At 38.3% G+C, this 10,160-nt stretch overlaps 2 protein-coding genes across 4 annotated transcripts in view; both read left to right on the top strand.

The window, feature by feature from the left end:
- Positions 1–223: 223 nt before the first annotated feature.
- LOC144021167 (myeloid-associated differentiation marker homolog) lies at positions 224–1,454 on the top strand. Its single transcript, XM_077525235.1, has one exon. It carries the CDS (start codon positions 421–423, stop codon positions 1,294–1,296), a length of 876 nt encoding a protein of 291 aa, XP_077381361.1. The 5' UTR covers positions 224–420; the 3' UTR covers positions 1,297–1,454.
- A 1,950-nt stretch (positions 1,455–3,404) lies between these two features.
- Positions 3,405–10,160, top strand: part of LOC144020243 (testis-expressed protein 2-like) — a 44,933-nt gene continuing 38,177 nt past the window's right edge. For 2 of the 3 annotated variants that reach the window (XM_077523525.1, XM_077523523.1), the window contains exons 1-2: positions 3,471–3,625; positions 4,073–4,164. The gene's annotated coding sequence lies outside the window, so the exon portion shown is untranslated. Of the gene's footprint in view, positions 3,626–4,072; positions 4,165–10,160 lie in introns of all 3 variants that reach the window. The other variant, XM_077523524.1, reaches the window with a different exon arrangement.

Below are 10,160 nucleotides of genomic sequence, written 5' to 3'. Positions count from 1 at the left end.
TTATTCGTGTCTCATTAAAACAAAAAACAAAAAACAAAAAGCGCAGCAGCATTTCGTGAGACGCAAGAGCCGTGGGAGGATAACTGTGTTTGCATTACCTTTTATTGTGGCCATCTGCACCTTCCTTCCGTGAGCCAAGTGCCACTGCTGAAACCTCAAAAGGGAAGTAGGCGTGGCTTATTTTGACAGAGCGTGATGCACAATATACATTCCATGATGTAAATCGTTGATCAAGTGTCAGTGCTGTAAAGAACAAGGGACCATTTTTGTACTTTTGTTATAGTCTTACTTCAATTCTTTTTACTGAACTCAACGGGATTAACAATTTTGGAATCACTGAGAAAGAGCAACATTTTACGCTACTAAGGAAATAGTGGCTCTCATAGTAGCTGTTGCACATCTACATTTAACCTTGTTGCAATGCCTGCGATTGTACTCGAGGCCAGAGACTTTGCAAGTCCTCTTTTTTGGGTGAGGTCATGGGAGGTGTTCTCCAGTTGTACGACATTCAGTCTGGTGATCGCGCTCGATTCATCTGAGCTAACCAAGAATCTTCAGCAGCTCCCGACCATCAGGATCTTCTGCATATTTACCTGGTGCTTCTTCTTCACACTTACTCTGCTGATCCACATTCTCAGCACCATCCAGTTTCACAGCCTCCTTCCAGTGTCATGGAAAAACCTGACTGTGACTGTGGCAGTTTTGGGGTCACTCATGTGTCTCAGCGCCACCATCATTTTTCCATGGCTCATCATGGAACGCCAAAAGGCCTGGCCACGTCCCGTGGCAGCTACCGTGACGTCAGGCCTCACTTTCCTCGGCTACGTCTCGGAATCCTACATCCTGTGCTCCCAAGTCCAGGAGCAAAGAGGTTTCATGGGCAGTTTACCTGGTCTTCTCAAGATTGTCCAAGTGTGGGGTGGTCTTCAGATGATTCCTCTGTTTGTGGAAGCAGGTCATGGATTCCATCGTTGGCAGTCGTGGGTGTCTGGAACGTCATATGGTGTCTGTATCCTCATGTCTCTTGTCACTCTGGTTGTAATATTGGGTGAATTTACGGGGCAGTGTTGTCTCCCTTTTGACAGATTAATGGTTGGCTTCACTGTTACTGGACTATTGCTATACATGGTAGTTACGGTGATCTGTTTTAACAAGATACGACAGCTAAGAAACATTGCCAACAGAAGTTTAGAGTTGGCGATAATGGAGACGGTGGTTGCTTGTATCACACTTTTGTCTTATACTGTTGACTTAACATTCTCTATTAAAATATTGTGTGACAGGAGTCGGACATGAATGAACTCTGTACTAAATGTGAGTAGTGTATAATTTTTTTATGAATGTTAAAAGTGTAAAACTGAATTGATGTATTAGTAAACAACTAATTCAATGTTATGAACTTCATACAATTATTATTTGTTCCCTTGGAAATACAAACTGTTCCATAATGTAATAAATACCAAACAGAAAACCATTCACTATACTCACTATTAGTGGTATTTAATTAATCTTAAGGCTGTATTTGCAAAGGACTAAACTTTAATTCCCCGCGACCCTTGTGAGAAATAAGCAGTCAAGAAAATGGATGGATGGATGGATGGATAAACTTTAATTCTATTAAAATTTCAAATTTGCATGCACCTTACCCCATGCATCTTATTTTACACATTATTTATTGAAGTCTGTCTGTCTGTCTGCTAAAGCTAAATGGCACAGTGGAAACATTACCTGGCCACGACAGAAAGAGGATGCTGTTGGTAACTGCTGTTTAGCAAAAGGTTGGGGGGGGAAAAAAATCCCAAATGACACTGAAGGAACTGTGATAGGATTCATATGCCCAAAGCTGAGGGGCGCACTCAGCTTTCGGCCCAGAAAGTAAGGTACACAGTGTGAGGTCAAGGGAGGCTTCCATGCTAAAACTCGCTGGTGCTCCCGACTGACTTCAAAATACAAGAAGAGTCGATTCCAGTTGGCCAAAAAACACGTGTTCAAACAAACCTCAAATATTGTGGATAACTGTCCTCTGGAGCAACCAGACAAAATTTGGTCTCTTTGGGCGTGTGCATCAACAACATGTCTGAAGAAGGATGAGGCCTATGAAGAAAAGTGCACCATACCTACTGTGAGCCAAAGCAAGGGGGAAGTCATCCTCTGTGGCTGTTTTGCTTCTTCGGATACAGGGAATCTCCAGCGTGTGCAAGGTACCATGAGTTCAATTGTCTGTCAGGATGGAGGTGTAAATGTGATGAAGTTGGTGATAAAGCTGAAGCTTGGGAGACGATGGACCTTTCAATAGGACAGCAATTCCAAGCATACCTTCAAATCTACCGTATAGCTTGGTTGCAGACAACGTGCAGGAAGATTCTGAAGTGAACAATCCCATTATCCAACTTAAATAGAATAAAGAATCTATGATGGGACGTGAAGAAGACAGTTGCCGAACACAAGACCATTTTTGTTAAACAACTTTGCCCATGAGGGACGGGCAAAGATAATTATGCCTGCAAGAACCTTGTATCAAGCTAGATTTCACATCTAAAAGACATTATTATTCCCAAAGTGTGTTCTACTATACAAAGTACAGATGTGACTAAGAGGTAGAATAATTTTGCCAATGAAGCAATCACAAAAACAACATATATTGGTATATTATAAAAACATTGCTGTAATTTACGTTGCATTTGTTCGTTTTATAGGTCCTTATCTCGTAAATTTTGTAACCTACTTTTATTTACTCTTCTTCCTCTGAATGTTAACTACTGTGTTTGTTGATGCTTATGTGTTGGCTTTCCTTATGTAAAGCACATTGAGTTGCCTTGCCTTATCTGATTGTGATTAGAAGAAATAATTAAAAAATAAAACAAAATGAATGTCCAACTTGCTAAAACACTTAACTATAGTGAGGGTTGAATAATTTTGAACACAACTGTAATTAACATGGGACTTAAGAAAATAAATGGAGTATTACGAGTGGTAGACAAGAGTGATTTTGTGTTGTAGGCGTACTACCAAACCATTGCACTAGATGGCAGTGTATCAATTGAAACAAATAATGTAAGAGCTTGGAGCCAAACGTCAATGTTGATCTAGATTTTCGTAAATTTATTGGCATTTCTTGACAGGTTTTCTTGAAACAAGACTGTTTTACTGCAATTTACTTTAAAAACAATGCTATTAATCGATTTGGTGATTCGGTTATTTATTTTATTTATTTAAAAAAAAAAGAAAAGAAAAAACAAGATCCTTTTATATTTATATTTTGTTCATCAATGGGACAAAATACGCACTTTAGACTGTAACGTTTAGCGTATTTCCAACTCCCAGCGGCGCTTTGTTTTCCTTTACATCAGTTAATCTGTTCTAGACTCTCAAGTAGCATTTTCGAAACATCGAGCGAAAGGAGTCCGATACTCGGTGCTTGATTAGTTTTGCCTTTACAACATCCAATCGTTTTTTTTTTTCTACAAGGAATTGAGCCAGTTGGCAACAGGCTAAGCAAGACGGTGACCAGTTGGGCAACTGATGGTACGCATTTTGTACATGTGTTGCGGAAAGAAATTGGATTCTTTTACATACAGTCCGTTTTGTTAGACCGTTGTCGGAAAAATTAATTCGGTTGTCCACGGTAAGCCATGTTTCCCTTTGTTTTTAAACACGCCTGTTATAGCACTAGTAGCGAGGTAACCTTCGACCAACATAAATATGGACTTTTTAACAGAGGGATTTAAGTTGTAGCAAGCTAACCACTTTCTCTTTCATGCGTGTTGTCTAACGTCACGTTTGAGCTAAAGAGACGATAGACCACAATCTGGTTAACTAGGAGTTTGTGCTATTTGTCAAGTAGTTCGAGAAGATATTTGAACCACAATTATAATTCAAGCAATCACCACTCCTTCGAGTTGAAACACGGGTTATTACCCGCTGCCACTGCCTTTATTGTTTGCAGTATGCTTGCTGGCAGTACTAACGCATTATGTGGCTATTACTGCACATGAGATAAATATTCAAAACAGTACTTCCCCCCAGAGATTTTGTGTTTTTCTCACAAAATTATTTTTGTGATATTTTACAGAAGTCGCTTGAGTATCATGAACATGTGAAACTTGACTCTGCAGTGGGCAGATGTACGTCCCCCGCTGGATTGAATGGCACTGAGAATACAAGGTAAGCACTTTGCCAGTAAATGTGAACTCATTATCGATCGGTTTCCTGAGCTACAAATGACCTTATGTGAGGACAAAGTCCAGCCAGATAGAGAAGAGGACGGAGAGTGGAAGAAATGGAAACAGCTAGGTTCAAATGCTAATAAGCAAGTCTTTTCTCCATAGCACAGCGGGTTATGGGTAAAAGTACATAACTTATACAGTACATATTAATTTTTAATACACATAAAGGATTATTATTCAAAGTCATGCCACTTTCATTCCATGGAAACCTAGCCTTAAGACAATTACTCAAGTACGTACGTAGCAAGTTGCATATATCTGGGACTAATGACAGGAGAAAACCTAAACAGCATTTTAAATGTCTAAAATAGGTGATTGTTAAATTTGATAGACGGAAGGGGTTTTGCAGGTTTATTTGCTATTTTATTGCCTTGCAAGATTGCTATACAGAAACCCAACTTTCAACTACTAGGTTTCTACTTCTCCCATACATGTAACACAAGTTATGCTGTCACATATACCCAGACAACCTGCAGTACATTTTGGCCATGTCAGATGTAAATAAAGTAGATCTGTCAAACGATTATTTTTTTTTAATCAGATTAATCACATCTTAGAATTTTGATTAATCATGATTAATCACTGATTTAAAAAGGCTTTTTTTACGCAACATATTTTGCCCGTTAAATTTGAAGCGCACATATTATGTGTTAATTTTTTCGACATTTAATATTTATGAGGACATCTTAAAAAATTTATATCCACTGCACACGCTCATCCTGCTTTTTCTAATCAATTAATTATTTGCATAATTTAAAATAGGGAAAAAAATACCTATGGCATAGGTAAACATTTATTAAATGCTTTACTTTAATGCATGTAGTTATTTTTATTGCTCAAACTCGAACAGCTACCTTTAACGAAACCATCCGCTGTCGGCTAAAAAGGATCATCTGCGGTCAAAATTAATAGTGTGATTAATCTGTGGTAATACAATGATTAATGCGATAATTTCTTGTGATTAATTAATTAGTTAACACTTTAACTTTGACACCACTAAAATAAAGCCATGTGCTGATTATTGATTGAGCACTGTTTTTGGCAAGATAGCATACACAATATTTACATCATCCAGAACAGCTGTGGCTGAAAGATTTGGCAACGACTCATTGTTTGTTTAACGTGAATGCTTCAGAAGTTTTAAAGAAAGATTTCTGTGCGAAAAATAATCAAGTCAAGTGATCTTTATTTATATAGTGCTTTCAAACAGCCAGGGCTGTCAATTTTGCTCACGCAGGCTCAAGCTAACCTTTTTGTATTTTTAGGCGCCTGTCAAAAAATTAGAATATCCTCTAAAAGTTGAATAATTTCCATAATTTCATTAAAAAAGTCAAACTTTCATAGATTATAGATTCAGGGCCCCCAATTTAAGTGATTTCAAGTATTTGTTTGTTTATCATTACATTATTTGGGCTTTAGCTCATAAAACCCACGAAAACAGGATTTAAAAAAAAACTAATACTGTGAAGAAATTGCCATGCATACTTCCTAGTGTTTTGCGTGGATGGATGGTATTTTCAACATGATATGTCAATCTTCTGTAGTTTGAATCCCTTTGCCTTCATCACTGCCTCGATGCGCCGTGGCATTGGCTGGGGTCTTGGAATCCTGGCTTTGTTTTTGGGTCTGGTGGCCCTCATTTTCCTCTTGATAGTTCTGTATGTATTACAAGAGGAAAAGAAGGGCCACAATACAGTATTATCAAGATGAATATGAGGGCCAGCAGACCCAAAAACAAAGAGCAGACAGCAAGCATCAAGAAAGCCTGGGATTCCAAGACCCCCAAAATGCCACGGCGCATCGAGGCAGTGATTAAGGCAAAGGGATTCCCAACCAACTATGCTGAAGATTGACATATTGTTTTGAAAATGTCAGCCATCTAGCCATCCATCTTTTTTTCCCAAGCAAAACACTGGGAAAGTATGCATGGGGATTTCTTTAAGTACCGGTATTCACATTTTTTGAAATCCTGTTTTTGTGGGTTTTATGAGCTGGAAACCCAAATAATGTAAAGATAAATAAATACTTGAAATCACTTAAATTATGGGCCCTGAATCTATAATCCAGGCATGTCAAACATACGGCCCGCGGGCCGGACCCGGCCCGTTGGATGATTTTATCCGGCCCGTCATAAATTTCTGAGTATATAAAAAAAAAAAAGCGAGTCAATAGCTCATTTCTATCAAAAGTTATGATTTTTTAAAATAAATACAAACCAAATGCTCGCTCCGGCCGCTAGAGGGCAGTAAAAGAGCTCACGTCCAGCATGCGGCACTGACACGAGTTCGTACCAGGAAATAAACATTCGCAACGTGATGTGTCCAACTAGAAATTAACCGGTAAGCTTGCTTCACCATTCACCACTACTACTAAACAAGTTATCGGTCAACACACCCTTCCCAAAATGGCACTGTCAAAAAAAAGAAAAGTAGACACGGAGTGCAGGGTTTTCCAGGAAAAATGGACTGAGAATTATTTATTCACAGAAGTGAATGCAAAACCAGTGTGCTTGGTTTGTAATCAGCAAGTTGCAGTGTTCAAAGAGTTTAATATTCGGCGCCACTACGAGACTCATCATAAAGACAAGTATGACGACTTGAAAGGACAAATAAGAAAAGACGAGATAAAAAAATTGGTCGCTCGTCTGAAGAAACAGCAGTCTGCTTTTACGCGCAGCCGCGATATCGCTGATGGGGCTGTAAGAGCCAGCTACATTATTGCCAACGAGCTGGTGCAGGCATCCAAGCCATTTGCTGATGGGGAGTTTGTAAAAACATGCATGCTGAAGGCTGCAGAAGTCGTGTGCCCTGAAAAGAGACTGGCCTTTGCCAATATTAGTCTAACGAGGAACACTGTCGCAAAACACTGCAAATGGACCATGTTATGAGCGTGGTTGTGAAAACTGTCAATTTCATCAGAGCTCGCGGTCTAAATCACCGCCAGTTTGACTCATTTCTCAGTGATCATGACATTCATGCTGGCCTACCATACCACACTGACGTGCGCTGGTTAAGCAGAGGTGCAGTACTCAAGCGCTTCTTTGAGCTACGAGGCGAAATTGGACAGTTCATGGAGAAGAAGGGACGCCCAGTAAAGGAACTTCAATGCAAGGAATGGGTGCAGGATCTTGCCTTCATGGTTGATATTACGCAACACTTGAATACACTTAACACTACATTGCAGGGCCGTAATAGAGTTGTCACTCAATATTACGACAGCATAAGTGCGTTCAAGATGAAACTGTCGCTGTGGGAGACGCAGCTATCCAGCGGTGACACCACGCACTTCTCATGTCTCACAGCTGTGCGTCCGAAGGCACCGGATCGTCCCGATTTGGATAAATATAAAGACAACATAACAGATTTTCTGCGAGAGTTTGAGCGGAGGTTTCAGGTTTTCAGTGAACTTGAGAACAAATTCGGCTTTTTTCGCTCGCCATTTACAGTGAAGCCTTCTGATGTGCCAGCTGACATTCAGCTCGAGCTTATTGACTTGCAGTGCGATTCCGCTATGAAGGATAAATTTGGGTCCGTGGGATTGGATACGTTTTATCAGTATCTTGTGCCAAGTTACCCCAAATTAACAGCCATGGCTGCAAAAGTTCTCTCCATGTTTGGGACTACTTATCTTTGTGAACAGGTTTTCTCCGTGATGAACAATAATAAAACAAAGCAGCGCTCAAGGTTAACAAATGAACACTTGAATCACATTGTTAAATGTGCTGCTACTCAGGATTTGAAACCTGATATCGATGCACTTGTAAAGGCAAAAAGATGCCAAGTTTCAGGAACCAGCAGCAGCAAGTAGACTGCAGGAGTGCAGTGAGAGAGAGAAAAAAGTGTGATGACACGACATTTGTTTGCACTCATGAATACAGATCATTAAAAATAAGATTAATCTGGTTTCATATTAAAGACAATTAATATTGTGCAGTATATTCTCAGCTTCAGTAGGCCCAGCCTAGTAGTTTGAGCTGATGTAGTCTAATCTTATTGCCCATGCACTGCTAAAACTTTTATTTTGTATTTTTATTTATTATTATATATTTTTATTTATTATTATTTCAAAGCAGTATGACAATTAAGGCAAAACATTTGTTTTCATAGCTCCCACTTGAGTTTGTTTAGTGTGGTGAGTTGGTTCAGGTGTAAAACTGCATTCACTCAACTGTTAAAATAAACCAGTTGTTAACACATTCAATGCCAAACATGAAAATCATTTTTTTTTCTCCATTGTTTGTGAATAAATGTGTTGTGCTTAGAAAAGATCCCTTGTCATCCGTGATTATAATATGTAGGGTAGGCTACAAATGTAGGCTGAATGATAAAGCATAGTACTGAAAAACAAAACTAAATAGTTGGAGTTGACATTCTTTTACTGATCCGGCCCACCTGAGAACAGAAAGTCTGGATCCGGCCCCAGAGCCAAACTGAGTTTGACATGCCTGCTATAATCTATGAAATTTTGACTTTTTGAATGGAATGATGGAAATTATTCAGCTTTCAGAGGATATTAAAAAAAAATTGACGAGCACCTTGTATATCGGAATATACTGTAAATGTGAAGTAAACCACAAACATGAAACTTTAAACACAAAACGGCAAACATCACCACTTTTTGGTGGTATTGAATTCCATAGTGAAGTGAAAGCTGTGAACAGCACAGTAAGTGAAGTAAAAGCTGTGAACAGCACAGTAAGGGCGCTTGCAAACCTAGCCACATACTGTTACAGTTACTTGCTTACTAAGCTGAAGCAAACTTGAGTGATCTAGTTTCAAACAAAACAAAATGAACAAAACTGGCAGTTATGTATTTAGAATAGATTAGAGAATCTTTTTTTTTTTTTTTTTTTTTTTTTTTTTTTTTTTTGGTTTGTGTTTTCAGAGTTGCATTGTACAAGGAGTCACATGAACTCTCACCATAATATTGTTGTAATTTTGTGTACACGTGTGTCTCTTTATATCAGGGGTGTCCAAACTTTTTCATTTGAGGGCCACATCCAGAAAACCAGAAGGACGCAAGGGCCACATAATGTTATGAAGAGAAATTGTGTTTAGTCCTAAAAATTGTACAAATAATTTATTTGTGCTTTTGCATATTTAGAACGATGCTACAGTATATAAACAAATTTATTTGTAATATGGCAGTAGGGTTATTATAGTTTTGGAATTTTTCACTTTAGTTAGTTTTTATTAGTTTTCAGGGTGGTTCTGTTAGTTTTTATTCTTAGTTTTAGTATTATTTTTTTTTAATTTATTTTTTTTTTATGTGTATTACTTGAGCGCAATATTTAAAAAACACCATGGGCGCAAACGTCATCTGAAGGTGCTTTTTTATTGGCTGCTGCTAGATGACGTCACTTCCGTGTGAAATAATATACTGACATGCTATAATTTTTGTTTTGTAAACATAAAATCAGTTAGTTTTCGTTTTTGAAAAAGCATCTTCCGTTTTTATTTTTTCGGTAACAATATTGTTTTTTGAATTTTAGTTTTAGTTTTTTCATTAGTCTTAAAATAAAATAACCTTTAATGGCACCTGTTTTTCAATACCCTCCCTTCTTTTGACCATCTCCAAACATTTTTGTTTTGTTTATTTTATTTGAACTGAGTCAAATGCCATTTTTAGCATATGTCGCGGGCCACTGAAAAATGGACGGCGGGCCGTAGTTTGGACACCACTGCTTTGTTTACTGTATTTTGAAATGAATGGTTAATTAAGGCTGAAGTAAATGTATTAGTCGGTACTCTTTGCGTTTCCTTGCTACAGACAGCACCCATATGTTGACTGTCATCTTCTGCACTGTTAAAAATAGAGACTTGAGTGTCTCCTGTTTAAAAAGAAAGAAAGAAGGAAAGAAAAAAGAAAAGAAAAAACATGCAAGAAAAGGTGGGAGTGGCTAATTTATGTGCAGCAGGTGAGGTGAGGAGCAAT

This window comes from Festucalex cinctus, chromosome 6, assembly GCF_051991245.1.
Source record: "Festucalex cinctus isolate MCC-2025b chromosome 6, RoL_Fcin_1.0, whole genome shotgun sequence".
Taxonomy (NCBI): Eukaryota; Metazoa; Chordata; class Actinopteri; order Syngnathiformes; family Syngnathidae; genus Festucalex; species Festucalex cinctus.
The sequence above is the reverse complement of the archived record's forward strand: the minus strand, read 5'-3'. Positions and strand labels throughout refer to the sequence as shown.